We start from the raw sequence: 18,572 nt of genomic DNA, 5'->3' as shown, positions 1-18,572 counted from the left end.
CCTTCTTTGAAAATTTGAGATTATGCTTAGTGGAGTGAATGTAATTGTTCATTTCTAAAGCAGATCTGCAGAAGTACTTTGTCTTTCCTGACCACTATTCTCATTCAAACACTTCATAAGTTGCTCCAGTAGCAAATACACCTATCATTGTGTTGTCTCTATTCTTGTCCTTACAGTGTCAAGATGCTCAATTAAGAAAGTAAATTAAATACTCTAAGAGAATTCCTTTGGTGCAACTAACTTTCTTGATCTTTGAAATTTTTAATGACTTTTTAAAAAAAAAATTTCCACTTTTCACTTCACCACATCCTGCCACATCTTCTTCTTCCTTAGATTTGCCTTTTCTGTATACAGGTCACCATTCTCCATCTCTTATCACCTCTCACATGTGGACTATGACAATAACATCTCAATTAGTCTCCCTGTCACCATTCTTTCCCCCTCTTTAATTCTTCCTGCATCTACTACTGCATGAATGTTCCAACACCTCTCCTAGCCTTATTTATTATTATGCCCTCACACATATTTCTGCTCTTGCTAGTCAAATATGCTTGTTATCAGCTAAATGGGACTTGTTTATTTTCTCCTCAATCTTCACACGTGTTATTCTCTGCACTTGGGAAATTTCGTTTCTTCACCACTGTTCTTTGTATCCCAAACTCATCTCTTGCTCAATTTGGAACTGAATCATGCCACCTCACTTATCTACTGTGGATGTAAAATATTAATTCTCTTACACTGGAATATGTTTTGCAAATACTCCTTTCTTTGTGCATATGATGTATAAACTATTTGAAAACGGGGATTTAAATTAAGAAATATTTCTATTATATTTTATATAATGGGCAGCAAACAGTGGGCACTCAATATTCGTGATTGACTTTAGTATTATCTGTAGAAAATGTGCTTGATCAAACAGCAGTGAACATTTGAGAAAATAAGTTTAGATGGGTGCAGGTGATTTTACAAGTTCTGATTTCATGGTAAGAAAACAGAACAACAAATAACCTTCTTAAATTGCTTATGGCTGATTTCTAAAAGGTTAAGTTTTATATGAAAAAGTTTGAAGCTAATGATTATTGTTTATTAGACATCCCCATACATTCATCAAAAAGCTGTAATATTTAACAGTGTGACCTCCTATCAGATATCTTAGAACAAAAATGTGTGAGTAATAGAGAAATTTGAGCCAGATAATTTTCAACACGAAATTCTCTCCCAGAAAAGAGAAACAACTATTGCAAGTGTTCAAACTTAACTGGTCACTATGGAGCTATGTTCTGTGTTAACTTCATTCTGGTTTTATCAGTTCACTATCTCACCTTGGGAAATGAATACAAGGAGCATTAAAGATTTATATGTACAATTTTCAGGTTATTTCCCATGGTCATCATTTAATTTTCTAGAAAACACTTGCTGAAAACCAACCAATTTATTTAAAAATAAAATGCCAAAGGGCAGTAAAATGCTTGAAACTAGTGGTTCTATACTCTTATAAACCCTTCAATCACCAAGTGGGTCAGATAGTCTCCTCTTTTTTGCCAGCATTTGCTTCTTTCACACACCTGCCAATTTTCAACTTGTTACAGACATAATCCATAGGATATTAATCATTTCCATGTACTCTTGAAATTACTCTATAAACTTCTCTTTCATAACTGAACCATTTCTCCACCCATTGCAATTTGTTTCCTACTTGTAAGACCCACAATGTTAGCTACAGATACTAACACAAAATATCAACTTTTCACATGATACTATCTTGGGCTCAAGCCTTACCCAAAGCCCACAAGTGTCTGTATGCATTTTTTTTAACTGAGAGTGATTGAAGGCAGATTTGGATTTAATTTAATTAAGGCTTAGAGGGAGGTGAGGAGAGATACCTTTATACCTCCTTTCAGGAACAATCCAGCTACCTTTCAGAATCTCCAGAGTTAGATTGGAGCCAATAGATTACCAAACCTGCCAGATTTTGTATTTTGCCAAATTAAAACATGTAGATGTTGACAATCTCCTGAGCATTGTTTATTCTTAATGTAGCTTTCACTTCCTGTATATCTATTGCTTTTATGCATTTCTTATTTGCCTCATAATTTCTGACATTTTCAAAATTTTTTTTACTTCAAAATTACCTCAATTTTTAAAAGTGTATATACTGCTGATAGATGAGCTAAATAAATTTGCTATGAACATATGGGAACTAATTACACCAATATTTTTCTAAATTTTCAAATCCACTTCAGTGAATAAGTGAGAAGGCATTTTTCCTACTGTGTAAGCACCTGGAGGAATATATTATGTTCTAGACTAAATGTTTATTATACCCTATGGGTTATATCTTTTAAAAATCTCAGATGAAAATCAAATTTTGAATTGCCATCTAGAAATAAATTTTTATAGATAGTGTACACATTGGTTCCTGAAAATGGTAGAAAAGGTTTCTTGTCAAGTTCCCCAGCACAAGTGTGAATGCTCTGTTTTTGAGTACTTACTAGTAGTGAAAGGACACATTGTGGCCAGCCAACTCAAATTGCTACCCACGTTTAATCATTGTAAATAAGGGAAGCAGAGAGACCCATGTTATATTTTCAGAACTGGCATGCTCAATACAGAACTATTAGTTTAAAAATACCACTGAACATTCTATTTGAATTAATCTAGGCTTCTGTGAAAAACAAAATAATAAAAAGTACAATTGGTCACTTAAACATATGCTACTCATTCCATGCAGGTTATTAACTTAGTGATTACACATATCATTAAAGAACAATGAGAGTAAATACAACTCTATAACACTTGGAAAACAGTTCAGAATTGATAAATTTCCATTTTGAAATATCTATTTTTTTTTTTACAGAAGCAAAATCACCTTTCTCAGTGGAAACAATACATCTATGAAACATGTATATATGTTGAACAGGATTTTTCAAAGGAGCAACTAATTGTCCCAATATGAAATGAACATGTATCACTGCTAAGCTTTTACATATTGTTGGTGCATAATGCATTTTCTGAGAAGCTGGGTACAGAAAAGCAATGGAGAAACAAGTACTTTAAACAAAACCCACGGATCACAGAAAATCAATAATGTAAAGAAGTTGAAAGAAAAAAATCAAAACATATTATCTAATATTCTCTTAAACATTTGAGTTTCACATTTACAAAAGCTGGGAAAATTCTTAATTTTTACACACTGTGTACATCTGTTCTTATTATATTTGTCCAAAAACATGATTTATGAACCATTTTCAAAATTCCAGAATCAGCCTTGATTAAAAATTGATCCCCAAAGGCATCTTAGTTGAAAACACACCAAAATTGATTAATTGGAAAGAACACAAAGTAGTAATCCACAATAAATACTAGATACTAGATAGGGGCACATTCCTTACAGCAAATTTATAATATTTTAGATCATTCATAGGTATTTTTTGGTGTGGTATAGTCACAGTCATAATGGGAGGGTGGAGAAGTTTAGTCTATAAAATATACCCTTTGAAGCACCAGGAATAGAGATACTTCTGCAGGAACCTTGCACACATGGCCAAGCAGACATTGTGTATGTACAGCATAGTCTCTTTCACAACTACATTTCAGATGAGAATAACTGCAATTGCTGCTCTACCACTAGTAAACTTGAATCATTTAGCACTTCATCTGTGAATATTGTTGTTTTACTTCTTTTCTACTGCTGACACTTGCAGTCAATATTTGTTTAAATTCAAACTCCAATGATGCTGTAAAAAAGTAGGAAAATGCTCACATCTTCATATAAAGCAGGTCAAGAGATCATTTGGAAAAATATCCAAATGCGAATTGTTAGGAAACAATAAAATTTGCATATTAAAATGTGTTTTCAAGTTTGTAAAACTTTTGAAATAGGCTAGAAAGCCATAAGAGTTGTTCAAAATCATCTTCAAAGAACTAGCAGCCTGTCTACTCATTTGCTTAAGAATGCATATTGTTTGCCTTCCTACCACATCTTGCCTACAGAAGATGTGCTTGCCTATACAACAATAAGCTGCCATATTAGCTGCTGATTTAGTCTACAGAAGTCGTCCATTATGTTGAAGAACTTCCAAAATTTCGGTGACATTTTTTTCTTAACCGATCCTCCTCTACATACAATCTTCTAACTGGGGTGCTTCAACATGTCTTTCTTGATAATTCCTGATTTTTCAGTTATTCTGTAGAAGTTCTCTTTCCCCCCTTATACTTAGTCCAGAATTTTCAAATTCAATTAAAGTTCTTAAGTTTTCCTTATTTGAAATGCCATGCTAATCTGAAATATACATAAATAGGGGGAGGTTTCTCATCTATTAAGTTTAAAGTCCAAATAGTATCATAAAACCTACTCTAAAACAACAGGAGTTTTACATTTTTATTTTCAGGAAGAAATAAAAACTACACATTGAAACAAGGTACTATACTACAAAAGCAGGTCCTTCTTTACACCCACTATTCTGCAAATGTAAACGAAAATTTTAAGTACAAAAGGGATTCTGTGCCTTTCACTCTGAACACTTTTTCAGCACCTCAGTGTTATTAGGTGTACTTTATGCTTGGCTTAGCAGAAATTCTGTTCTATGTATGTTCTGTTCTGTTCTATGTATGTTCACATAGATGTTTAGAGGACTTCAGAGTTTTCACTACCAAATATCACTGGTGAAGCTAAGCTCTTTGGATGATAAAGGTAGCAGGGAATTGTTCCTATGAAATTCCTGGTTATCTTTCAGGGCATTATTAAGGGGTAGCTGTCCATTGAGAAGCGTCAGAGGCAGGTTGCAATAAGTGTGGTGGTTGCCTAAGGAAGGTACTGGCAAGGTGGTGGTTGGCATCTCATGTTTATAACCTCTGCAACAGTGTCTCATTTGCATTGAATCTGAATGGTGGAAATCAGGGAGAGCAGCTTGAGATGACACCAGAGAGGTCGAGGTACTGGTCATAGCAATAGAGGGTATAGGCTGGAGTTCTCCAAAAAGTCCTTGTTCTGCAGAGTCCAGAACATGACACCGAGAAAGCATTTCTTTTTTCTTGATGGGCATTTCATATACTAATTGCTTCCAAAACTTAGAATTTAATTTGCTGCTTTTTGGTCCCTTCCACTTGATTAGGGACAGAAGTTTGATGCTGCGCTTTAGTGATTCTACTTCCTGGCAATTCACCTTTCCTCTTAATTCTGTACACTCAATCAAAATCACTTTGATTTCTCCACTGACTAGTATGTTATGGAGTCTGCTTTCCAATTCGAAAATACTCCATCCTCGTCTGAGAATATAGTCTGGAGTTAGCACGATAATAAGTCTTCTGCTTTGCTCAACACATCTTGTGAGATCTTCAATGTATGCTACAAATCACAGAAAGAGAGAAAGAGTAAAATAAAGACATTTCCAGTCTTTAATGCATTAGGTTTGCACTCTAATATAGCAAAAAGCCAGTCTTTCGCTAAGGTATATCACATTTTCTTGCATTGCACATTCAGAAAGTCCATTTCCTTAAAAATAACAATAAAAAGACTCTGCTTATACTACTTATTTTATTTCCCCTCATTATTACTTACAGTGTTCTGTCGATGAATACAAATGCTGACTTCCTCAGAGCTCAGCTGTATTTAAGTTATTTTTATTTATTTAATCATTTAATTCAAGGCAGGCTTCCAGGTTAGTGCTTGAGGTGAACATCAGATTGACAAAAAGAGAAATGGAGCTGTTTAATGAATGAAGGGCCACTTTTTTGTGGGTTGGCTTTGGTTTTTCCCCTAGTTTTAAACTACTAAACAATTGGGGGGTTTATGTGTATGAGCTACTTCAAAGATAATTGTGATAGAAATAGTTGAAAATATCTTCTAGAATCATAGCTTGTTTCTCAGAATAACTTTTGTTATCTGCAACCTTAGGTTCCCAATTTTGCCCTTCAAACTAAGAGACAGGGAAGTGGTGTGTGTGTGTGTGCCCATGAGTTTAATTTGAACCAGCTGCTCTTTGTTCTGGGGAAGAGTAAGGGGTGAAGTCAGAGATGGGGGACTGTACTGAATGAACAGTAAAGGAGGAATCTATCAGTTGAGAGGTCTTTGCCCTACTTTGTGGAACAATTCTGAGAGTGAGATGAATATGTTATATAGTCTTTTCATGGTAGAAAAACACCCAACTAATGCTAGATTGATTTATCCTGTGGAATAATCCTTTTGTAATCATGCTTCCCAAAGTCTTATCCACCAAAAATGGAAACACACACATGTTAACAAACGGAGACTTGGACACAGGTGCGGCAACAGAGAGCTGTCTTTACTAAGCAGAGCACAAGGCTTTGTCTAATGTACAGTGCCCTCTAGCAGAAGCAGTGCTTACAGAAGCATAGCAACACTTGTCACTGCAAATCTGCCGAAGGTTACAGACTGCATTCAAAGAGTCACGTCCAGTACATAGTGTGGGGCCACCAAACAGCCCAGTACAAGTCATTTGAAAAGAGAAACTTATTTTACAAATGCATATTTTACAGATATCTCTCTTTTCCAGTGTTTTATTTCCACCACTAGGTAGCAAGAACACTTTTGCAAGTGAAAATGAGTAAACTTTCTACACAGCCTATAGAGAAACAAAAAACTTTTTAAGACACACACATTGAAATTGCCCATTTAACAATTTGTTTTTACTATTGTTTTGGTTTTTACTTAATACATTTCATGACTTTCTCATGCAGTAGTACAATGACTGTTTATAAGGCAACTTCTAGGTGTAGTGGGAATCTCTTAAGAATTTTAAGAGATTATGTATTCAGGGAAAAATCAGCATTGAAATCTGTAAAAAAATAAAGGCAAATAAAATAAATAAAAGCAAAAAACAAAGCAAAATAAAAACACCACACAAGCAGCAATGGGGAAGTTATCACTTTGTAATTATCACTTAGAGAACTGGTGAAACAGAATGAAAGGAAAGGTAGAAAGTTTCAATAGAGTGGAAAAATATTATCCCAATGTATCAACAGCTCTGACTCTTCATTTTCTTCCTTTCTTCCTGCGCCCAAAAAGAAAGAAGTTATGTGGGAACCTTCATCATTAGAAGTTGGATCTGTAAGATACAGTAAAATAAACTATCATGCATCTTTCCCATTATTCTTTTCACCTTTCCTCCACACAAAGCAAAGCAAAACAAAACAAAACAAACCCAAACTCAAAATTATGGCATGAGTGTAGGAGTCCATGAAAATACAATTTTTCCACTTAAATTATGAGTTAATTGTTAATTTTACGTTGGAATTCATTACAAAATAATTTACCAAAGGGTTATTCTGAGTAGTATTATTCCCTCATTATTCAGCTTTTCCTTTAATTAAAAAAACAATCTATACAAGAGCACATCTGTCAACATAAACTATGCTTCCATGAGTAACCCTTTTTCTATGTGTTGGGATGTAGTCTAATTTACTTTTTTTTTCAATATATGAAATGTATTGTCAAACTGGTTTCCATACAACACCCAGTGCTCATCCCAAAAGGTGCCCTCCTCAATACCCATCACCCACCCTCCCCTCCCTCCCACCCCCCATCAACCCTCAGTTTGTTCTCAGTTTTTAACAGTCTCTTATGCTTTGGCTCTCTCCTACTCTAACCTCTTTTTTTTTTCTTCCCCTCCCCCATGGGTTTCTGTTAAGTTTCTCAGGATCCACCTAAGACTGAAAACATATGGTATCTGTCTTTCTCTGTATGGCTTATTTCACTTAGCATCACACTCTCCAGTTCCATCCACGTTGCTACAAAGGGCCATATTTCGTTCTTTCTCATTGCCATGTAGTACTCCATTGTGTATATAAACCACAATTTATTTATCCATTCATCAGTTGATGGACATTTAGGCTCTTTCCATAATTTGGCTATTGTTGAGAGTGCTGCTACAAACATTGGGGTACAAGTGCCCGTATGCATCAGTACTCCTATATCCCTTGGGTAAATTCCCAGTAGTGCTATTGCTGGGTCATAGGGCAGGTCTATTTTTAATTTTCTGAGGAACCTCCACACTGTTTTCCAGAGTGGCTGCACATGAAAAGATCTAATTTACTTTTTAACTATACTATTAAAATCAAAAAGTATATCTATCTATACATATCTCTACTTAAAAAATTACAACTCAGGTGTCTACAGAATTAAGAGAAACTATACACATATATACTAAATGATTTTATTGGGATTCATGGGCTTTGGCTTTTTCTATCTCCTTTCTTGAATGGGGAAGGGAACAGAGTACATTTTTTCCCTCAATTGGTATGGTTCTCCTTCTTCATCTGTGTATTATATTTCACTATTTGAGAGCTAAGCCAAATGCAACATTTAACATTTTAGGGGCTTCTTAGAGATTCATTAGACAGAATTTGCATTTTCCCCCAGAAGGAATGACTGCCAGGACAGATCCCACTATGCTCAGCTGTGCAGTGTGTGGGTGTTGAAGGGAAACTTGGATAGAGGGAGTGGTCCCTGTCTCCTGCATACTACACTGGCTATGCTTATCCTGGCAAAGCCTAGTGGAGAGTTGAGGCAACCATCCAGATAATTCCGGCTGAAAACCTGCTGTGGAAGAAAAAAGGTCTGAATTATCCTGGTTTGCCCTATATATACATTAATCATATGCACTGGAGTCAGTCAGAACATCAAAAATCTCCCTGGGCAGACACAGCCCAAGTGTCCCAAAGAAAACATGAGCCATTTGCTTGGGCCCTGAATTTCGTGTTCCATTTCACTTGGTGAAAAACCAAGTGGAAGTTTTCAGATGTGGAGCCCATATTTCGCTTCTTGGGATGGTGATCAGTGGCTGGGCAGCAACCTCAATGTTTGAAAGCAGCTGGGGAGGTGCCTCTTAATGCTGCCTGGCTCTAAGGAAAAGAAGGAGAGACTGTGCAGTAACTTCCATATTCTGGCTCTCTCCCTGTTTTTCTCTCTGTTTTTTTTCCACCCCCACCCCTTGCTCCTCTATACCTCTCTCTTTCTCTTTTTCTGTCCTTTCTCCTTCTTGTCCTTTATCTCCCTCTTTGCTTTCTTGTTCACTCTTTCTTTCTGCCTTTCCCTCTCTTGCTCTCCCTTCCTTTCTCATCTATCTCCCTTTGCCCCTTCCTCCCTTCTTAAGTCTTTTCTTTCTTTCTCTTTATCTTTGAGAAAAAAACCAGGACCTAGCCATCATGGAAAATATAAGTAAATTAACAAGAGACCAAACAGGTAGAGTTAACATTTTTTACTTGCTAATCCTTAGTCAGGGAGTTGTTGCTGGCTTTTAAGCAGCAAGTGCCCCAAATAATTTCCCTCTTACTCCCAGGTTGCATTTCTGCATCCAATGACTATGAACTGGAGCCTGATCCATTAGGAACATGTCCTGTTTTTGTATGGTCTGTGAGCAAGGAATATTTTTTTAAAGGTTATAAAAAAAAAGAATATGATGTAACAGAGACCATATATGACCCACAAAGCCAAAAATATTTACTATCTGGACCTTCACAGAGAAAGTTTTCTGTCCCTGAATTAGAGACTAATCAGGGTATTTAGGTTTGGAAAAGTTCAAAATAAACTAAGCAGAAACAGGTATCATGTTAAGACATTGCTGATCCATAGCTAGTGTAGTCTCTGACAGGCAGTGGTGTTTGCCATGGTATGGTTGTGGTTTTGCAGGGTACATTTTAGAAACCTTCAGAAACCATTTAAAAAGCTTGTTACCACGAAGAGATAATAAGGAAACTTAAAAAAATCCCTAAATCCACAACACACATGAATATTCATTAAATCTTGCCTTGATTTATTCAGGCAAATTTAGCAACTGAGTACCAAGAATCCCTTAAAAGGCTCTTTTTCCACATAAAAAATATAAAATATCCCTTAAATAAAAGGTCATTAAGGTATTTCTTTGCAGAGTTTTGTTTCAAGTAACTTATGATGACAGAAAAGACTAAACAGGCCTGGTGCTGATAGCCTTCTGCTTCTCTAGACAAGGCTATGAAACTACACCAAATTATCAGACATGAAATAAAGCTGATTATGATTCATTTATTTGTGATCTTTACATGGTAAAGAAAAAAATCCCCTTGAATGTAGTTTTGATAGGGGTGCTTAAGTTGGTATAAATTCATTTTTCACATAAGTGCAACTGCAAAGAACCTTTTTTCTTTTGTTTATTTGGGAGTTGACAGAGATTGGAAAACATTCTAGAAAGGAAATGCATTGTCACTAGGCCCTCTTTGGGATGTGTACATATTAGAGAAGTGAAGAAAGGTCAAACCAACAGGAAACAAGGAAAGTGACTTCCTAAACTATTAAAAAAAAGCAAATTCAATTAAAAAATTCCTTTCAGGGGCAGTTGTATAAACCAAAACTACAGTGCATTTAGAAAAGTAGAATTAGATCTACAAAAGTGACTTGAAAATAGGACACTTATTTAAAAAGCAAAAAAAGTAAACTGAGGAAAGAAATAAAACAATAAAATAGAAGCAGGAAGAATGGCACTCACAAGAAATTGCTTCTAATGGGATGTATTTACTTTTCCAAAAGAACTCAGTACTCCCCTAAATCTCAGGCTCTCAATTGTGCAAGGGAGAAAATTACCTGTATATTTAGGAATTTCTATGAGGTGTTGCTATTACCGACTAACCATCTGATTTATCAAACTAATCAATTAGCTATTTGTAAATGATCTTTGTGTTGACACTCCTACTTAAGTCAGGGTCATTTTAAAAAAGTTGAAAGACAAATAGTTTGTAGACAAAGACATGATTTACTATTTTTCCAGGTTCAAATAATATTTGATATACTTAAACCCACAGCTACGTACATCCCCTATCAGTTAAACAGACAAATCATTTGGGTAAGATAGGATGCATTAATACAGAGACTACTTCATTAATCTTTGGCAAACACTAGCTAACTCACAGCTATCAACAGTGGTATTTATAAAGCCTATGGGTTAATATATAAAGACTTAAAACCAAGATTTAATTTCTAAATTGCAATTAGAAATGAGGTTTTTTCAGAGAGACAGAGAGTGAGAGAGAAAGAGCATGTGTGCAAGCAGAGAGGGTTAGAGGGAGAGGAGAGAGAAAGAATCTCAAGCAGGCTCCACACCCAGCACAGCCTAATGTGGGGCTCCATCTCAAGACCTTGAGATCATGACCTTAGCCAAAATCAAGAATCAGATGCTTAACCGACTGAACCACCCAGGCACCCGAAAAATGAGTTCTAATTGATTGAGATGGGTCCTTTCCATGACTGGTATGGAGAAGCCAGAAAAATAATATAGGTTTCCTGTGTATCAAAGACAAAAATGTATTATTCAACACTCTATATTTAGGAAAATTATTAGCCATCTGGTATAACTAGAAGCTTGCTTACAGTGAGGTACTTTACCATGTAGTCTCACTGAAAATACTATCTGCTTTATAAATAATGATGTTTAATACTAACTTATTGAAAGAGTTATACAAGTTGATAACATGACTCTTTATCTTGGCTGATATTACCAAAGATTTGGGTCTTAATTCTGCCTCTGGCAGGTGTAAGATTCTGTGTTGTCTGCCACAAAGATTGGGGCTATGAAAATTTTATGTAACTGTGTGTGTGTGTGTGTGTGTGTGTGTAGAAAGGAGAGGCTTTCTTTTTTTTAATTTTTTTTAATGTTTATTTATTTTTGAGAGACAGATCACAAGTGGGAGAGGGGCAGAGATAGAGAAAGACACAGAACCTGAAGCAGGCTCCAGTTTCTGAGCTGTCAGCTCAAGCCTGACATCGGGCTCGAACCCACAACTGTGAGATCATGACTTGGGCTGAAGTTGGACGCTTAACCGACTGAGCCTCCCAGGTGCCCCAAAAGGAGGGGCTTTCTAAACAATGTGTGATATTACATACCCTACAAAAACTTTCTCTGTCCCCACCTTCCAAGTCCTTGGCTTGATAATTCATAGATAGCTCATTGGGCTAAATGTTTTGGTAAGAGTTTTGTTCTCTACTGACTAATGTTAAAGTTCCTAATTAATGCTGGTTGATAAGTCTATCAATGGTTAACATGGATTTGCTGAGACCTTGTAAGTATAGCAAACTATATTCACAGTTTTGACTTTGAAGTCTATATTTCTGGTAGTGAATCCTTTACTTTTGCTATTATATTTTATGTGTGCGTGGGTGGGAAAGCATGACAGTAGGCAGAATCTACTCTGGAATATTGTCCACATCTTTAAATTCTTTCTCATCTCTCTTCACCTCTTTACCAAGAGTAAAGGTAGGTAAGGGAACACATTCAGAGAATATTGAAGGAAAGATAATGTGGAGAGTTAGCAAAAAGTCTGCAAAATATCCTTCCCCTTCTCTTTTCTCCCTTAACCTCATACCCTGGAAACTTGTGGATACAACTAATTTCAATAAGTTCAATCTTGGTAAATATGGAACAAGACTAGTTGATCCTTATATTGTCTTTTCTGTGGCTCCTTTGTACTTAAAGACAATTTTATTATGGTCTTCTACTCTTTTTTAAGGTGCCTGTTCTTTGTGCCCCTCAAGCAGTAAATTTCTTGATTGAAATTCTACACAATTCTTCCTTAACCTCAAACTTTCATGAGAAACCTCAATCCATTGACCTCAGTACATTTTGGGCATATTGGGGTACAGTTCCCTTTCTCTTGACTCTAACATGAAGGGGATAGTGGACATATCTAATTTTATTCCATGTGATTAAACTGCACACAATGTGTTAAATTTCCATGGTTGTGCATGTCACCCCTGCCTCACACTTTTTAGGTCACAGACATCAGATTGCCTAGAAAAGGATTTTATTACTCCCCAAGGACAATTTACTTGAATGGTGTCCAATATGTCTAGCTATTAGAGGAACTATTGGCAATGAGTACTTACAGACCCATGTACAAAAATGTTTTTTTTTTGCATGCCTCACTTAGAAGTGACTAGGCATCATCTGACACCAGATGTATTCTCCACTCATTTGTCATTTCATTGTCAGCACAATCACATGGCTAGCACTAAGCATTGAAAAACTGAAGATTAGAATAGTGAGGAAATGCAAGAATGTAATCATACATTATCATTTTCCCCTTAAATTACTGAAGGAGTCATAAGATTGTTGAGTTTCACTCACTCAATTACTTCTTCAGTAACACTGATACTTGAGGCCAAATTCATAAATATAACTTCAACAGACATAGCTGGTCAAACATATGTATGACCAGTGCAATAATACATTGCAATGAATAACTCACATAGAGATCCCCATAATCTTTCTATGAATAGAAGGAAAAATTGAAGTAAATGCCTTTGAAGGATTTTTTTCTCTTCAAAGTCCACTGCGATATTTATAGATTTTTTGAAAGCCTCAGTCAAACTGGCTCAATTTAGAATTGTTAATAAATATTGCATATGCATTTTTTAAGTACCTTGATTGCTTTCTCTTAAAAGCAAACAAAAGCTACAGGATTGGATTGTTTCTACTTTTAGTTTTAGAATGCTATTTTCTCCAACTGATCAGTAGCCCTCCACCTAACTCAATAACATTTTATAGTTTTATGTTTTTTAATCCCTGCAGAAACACTGAGATATGATAGGCTAGAGAACCTACATGGTACTCATCCAAAAATGTCCTCAATCTCAGGATCTCAATTGCACAGCTGGGTTCTATTGGTCACATGTCAGCTTCAGAGCACATCTGTTCATTCCTCAAGGATCCACTAGGCCCCATGAACACAATGTGCTCTGTGTACAGTACTTTCCACCACAAAACTCAGCAGCTGCAGGGGTGAGAAAAATCTCTACTTCTCAAATTTGTGTCTCTAGTCAGTGTGAGTATGGTATTTTCTATCTGGTTTTCTTTTGGTTGCCTGTCAGTTCTGACATTCAGACTCCTGTTGGCAACAAAGTTGCTTTTGCTATTCTCAGGACTGATGTTTCTAGCCTGGGAAGAGACAAACCAAATTTTTACTGGAAAGTAGGAATTTTTGCCACATTCAGGCACTAAACCTGAGAAAACATAAGGAAGATTCTGGCCACAGGCTCAAGAATAGAAAGGTAGGTCACCGCCAGGAAAATAATGTCCAGATCTGAAGCCTTTCACTTTTAGCCTTCAGGAAAAATATTTGTGTCAAATCTCCCCATCTCTGCTGGTTCATGATGGCCAAAGCATACTTCCCTAGAAGGGCATGTCGTAACAGTACAGACACCACCTCATCTTGGAAAGTGACATGTTTCTATTGAAACTTTTTGAGAACTCTTGGTCATATGAGGAAGAGACAGAGAGAGAGACAGAGACAGAGACAGAAGGAAGGTGGCGGGGGAGTCTCATTCATGTACTTTTGAAGTTGTATGCATTGAAAAGTTTTGTATGTTAATGAGATTGAGTTGGAATACCATAAGAGTGGTACAAAAGAAATTGAAGAGACATCAAAAGTGAAGACATTAAATATTAATGGGTTAATGTTGACCTCATTAATTTCATTCATAGAAAATTATTGTTGTAGATCAAGGATGATATTATGAAGTCTGCTTTTATAATCCTCAAAGGCCTCATTGCTAGTTTTTGGAGGAAGGTGTAGTCTTGGGTCAACATGTTTTAAATGAGATGTGAGGGACAAACATAGCTTATAATATTGTAACTAGTTCCCCACCCCCCAGGAATGTGTCTATATTTATATAGCATAACCTGTTAAATCTGTACCAATGGCTGCAAATACAGACCACAGAAGCTTCTTTAATAACACACATACACCAAGTCCAAAATGTTCTACTCTGTCATTCATGTGTAAATCAAGTATATTATTCATATACTTCATCGACTTCCTGAAGGCGTGCTAAAAATGCCAAGGAAAAACTCGTTAATTGTGACATGGTGACTGCTCAGCCAGCTCTGAAATGTTGATGGAAAAAGAAAAATTGTCAAAGGGCCTTTTTAAGAACTTCTGCAGGTTACACTCGCGAATCAGAATTCAGAGAACATGAATTTCCTCATTCAGGAAGGAAGGATTAAAATCAAACACCCTCCAGTGGTTGCATCTAAAAACTGCATAGTTGTCCAAAAGGGCTTACTTGTAAAAGGAGTCTTCCTGTGTACCACTGAGTACCCAGGATCCAACTCCCTGCTCAGTCTGATGGTTGTATAATCTCAAAAAAAATTAAAATTATCTTCTATGGACTATAAAATGTCTGCCATCCTAGTGACTTTTTGGGTGTTTTTCTGTTAAGTTCTTTAAATGTCAGGGTATACTAGGTGACAACTTCCTACTATCTTTTATTCAGTGTGCTATAGTTCCCAACTCAAATCTCGTAGTTTTGAGCTAGGAAATACAGCTTATATACACCTCACACTCTATGGTCAAGGAGAATGATCAGGCCTGTCTTTGATACACCAAAACAACTAATTAATTTTAATCAATTTATCCAAACAAATAGCTAAGTCAGTGAGGTGTAAAATATTCTACCACCTGTTTGGCTAAATTGACACAGCATGCTGATTCATTTGACCTGAGACATCACCAAAACAGACTATATGGGAGCATTAAGAAGACATAATTTGGGGATGCATCTCTTTCACCCTCATGGTGTTTGGGTCTGACTCTCACCTATACACAATAGCTTCTTCTTTACATAATAAGCCAAGTATCATCTACTGAATCTTAGGTAAAGTGGTTTTCCTGTGTTCCATGTTGTCCCATTTCCCTCTTTTTTTTTAAATTTTTTTAACGTTTATTTATTTTTGAGACAGAGAGAGACAGAGCATGAATGGGGGAGGGTCAGAGAGAGAAGGAGACACAGAACCTGAAACAGGCTCCAGGCTCTGAGTTGTCAGCACAGAGCCTGATGCGGGGCTTGAACTCATGGACCACGAGACCATGACCTGAGCCAAAGTCAGACATTCAACTGACTGAGCCACCCAGGTGCCCCCCATTTCCCTTTCTAATGTGCACAATGGTGAAGCAATGTTTTCCAGTTCAGATGAAAGATAATCAATGTTGAAATATTCAGACATGAAGACTAACATTTTTCAGTCACTTGGTGGAGTTGATAAAGACTTCTTATTGTGGTGCTAACAATTTTGGAATGCAAGAAAACAGGCCAGCACCACACTAAATCCTATTGAAGATGACCTAACATAGAATATAAATTTCACTTTGGTAATGATATTACTTTAATACAATTAGGATATTATTACTCTAAAATTGATTTTGCAGAATTTCTACATTTAACAATACATTTTTGACAAAATATAAAAAATAAATAATAATTTAATAAATTAAGCAAAAAATAGTAAAGAAATTTTTTAAATTTTTCATCCATGTTCAACTCCTTATAGGTATTCTTTCTAATATCAAAAAATAAGAGCAATATTCTCAGTAGCTTATTTAAGGACTGGGACTATTCCTATGAATTACTCATATTGTTTTTCTTTCGGTAGAAAGCTCCTGTTTAGATTTCACACTTGCCTTGTTAAAGAAAAACGCCTTTTAGATACTGTCATATAAAAATTTAAACCCTTGCTTATTTTAGTCTCATTGTTTCCTCCTGTCTTAAACACTGTCCAAACAAAATCAAAAAGCATCTATGAAGCATCCAATGAGCTCAAATTTTCTGATAGATGATGACAGGAATATGAGGATAAATGAAATACACTCCCTGCCTTCATGGAACTTACAATCTTGCTGACTAGATAAGATATAAATAGATGGACAAATATATAAAATAATAAAAGAACGTAAAGTATCACAGGAGTAAAAAATGTATAGGTCAACAAGGGACTATGCATGGTGAACCCTAAGGCTGGAGACATTATTATGGACATTTCACAGAGGCAGTGATATGGAGAAGAGTAAATAGAATTTGTAAAGGTATAAAAGACTAACATGAACAAAAGCATTAAATGGACACACAATGTATATCAAAAGCACAGTTTGGGTATAGTGAAAGGTATAAGTAGGGGTAATGGTAAGAGACAAGTTTAGGAGACCAATCTGGGCTAGTACCAGACTATGGAAGTGTTTAGCTAAGGGTTATGGATTTTATCCTATAGGAAATGGTGAACAATTTAACGTTGAATGTGGGAGTGACATGATCAAGGATTTATACCTATTAGTGGAAATGGATGAGAGGAAAAATAGGGAAGGCAGAGAGTAAACAACTTTGTAGTAATGAGGTGATTAGGGCCTATACTAGAATAGCAGAGCTGAGAATGGAAAAGATCAGTGGACACTGGATTTGGGAGAGAGATACAGAAGAATAAAAATGACTCAGAGGTATCAGCAGGTTCCTTGGGGTTCAGTCAATACGGAAGTGGTATCTCAAGTCATGAAGATGAAGAGAATTACAGAAAGAAAAGAGTGGAAGATCATGGGAAAGAGTTTGGAGAATTATTACATTTGTGGTTCAGGGAAGTAATGGAACAATAAATGTTGTCTTTCTTCCTTTCTATGCACATGTAAGTGTGCATATTCATGTACACACAGAAACAGACATATATGCATTCTGAGAAAAGAGATAAACAACCAAAACTCAATTGTCTCCTGTCAGTTTAGTGTCCTTGGTGGACTGCTGATAATCTGAATAAATGTTATTGAGGAATAGCATGATCTAGCAGAGTGAGAACCAAAGTCAAACAGATTTAGGTTCGAATCCCAGCTCTATCATTTGCCAGCTATCTGATCTTGGATTTCTTTAACTTATTTTCTCATCTGCGAGATGAGGATAATAGTACCTGCTCTCTCTCCACATAGTGTTATTGTAAAGGTGAAATGAAATTATGTCAAGATATTTTACATACTGTGAAAGAAAATGCAAGCTTTTTAATTTTGTTATTACATGTGTAAAAGTTATCATATTTTGATTTGTAGTCACATTTTAATCTCCCCCTCTCAAGGATATTAATATAGACTCATACAAAAATGAATTCTAGCACTTTTATTTTCCCTCAATGGCATTTTAAGCTCTTCGAGGGCAAGGAACATATTTTTGGCTTTTCTGTATTCCCCTTACAGTTTAGCCTGTACAATACTCTGAACATTAACAGGAACTAAATATATATTTTTACTTGAACCTGAATTTATTCTAAAAGCTCAAATATAGCTTTCAATATGTAACATGATATAAAAGTAGCATTCAAGCCCACATAGTCCAGAACTTCTTTAAAATAATTTGAATACATGGTGAAAGTGCTATACCCAATGGACTCACATATCTTTTTTATGTGGATTTTTTTTCTATAAATCTGGAAATGAGTAACAACACATAAATTCAGTTATTAGTAGCAATGAATGTAGGTATAAGTAGAAGCACAATGACAGGAGATCAGCTTTGGAACTGTAATGCTTTGAAAAGACTTTAAATTTTGGAGATTTTTTTAAGGATCATCATTTTCTCACAACACTAAGGCAATATAATAAAAAAAAAATACCATTAAAGCACAATTTAAAAACCATGCCTAAAATGTAAGTGAGAGTGCCTTTTAAAAATTTTGGGTGGTAGAATATCAGAACACTTTTGAATTTAATAAAATCTCCTGTGAGAACATCTATCTAAATATTTGGCTCTGACATTTGAAGCTTCCATATAACTTCATAAA

At 35.8% G+C, this 18,572-nt stretch overlaps 1 protein-coding gene across 1 annotated transcript in view; it reads right to left on the bottom strand.

Moving 5' to 3' along the window:
- Positions 1 to 4,649: 4,649 nt before the first annotated feature.
- Positions 4,650 to 18,572, bottom strand: part of IL1RAPL2 (interleukin 1 receptor accessory protein like 2) — a 551,542-nt gene continuing 537,619 nt past the window's right edge. The window contains exon 9 of the mRNA XM_049644145.1: positions 4,650 to 5,347. Within this exon, the coding sequence (XP_049500102.1) occupies positions 4,650 to 5,347 (698 nt within the window). The remainder of the gene's footprint in view (positions 5,348 to 18,572) is intronic.

This window comes from Panthera uncia, chromosome X (assembly GCF_023721935.1).
Source record: "Panthera uncia isolate 11264 chromosome X, Puncia_PCG_1.0, whole genome shotgun sequence".
Lineage (NCBI taxonomy): Eukaryota > Metazoa > Chordata > Mammalia > Carnivora > Felidae > Panthera > Panthera uncia.
The sequence above is the reverse complement of the archived record's forward strand: the minus strand, read 5'-3'. Positions and strand labels throughout refer to the sequence as shown.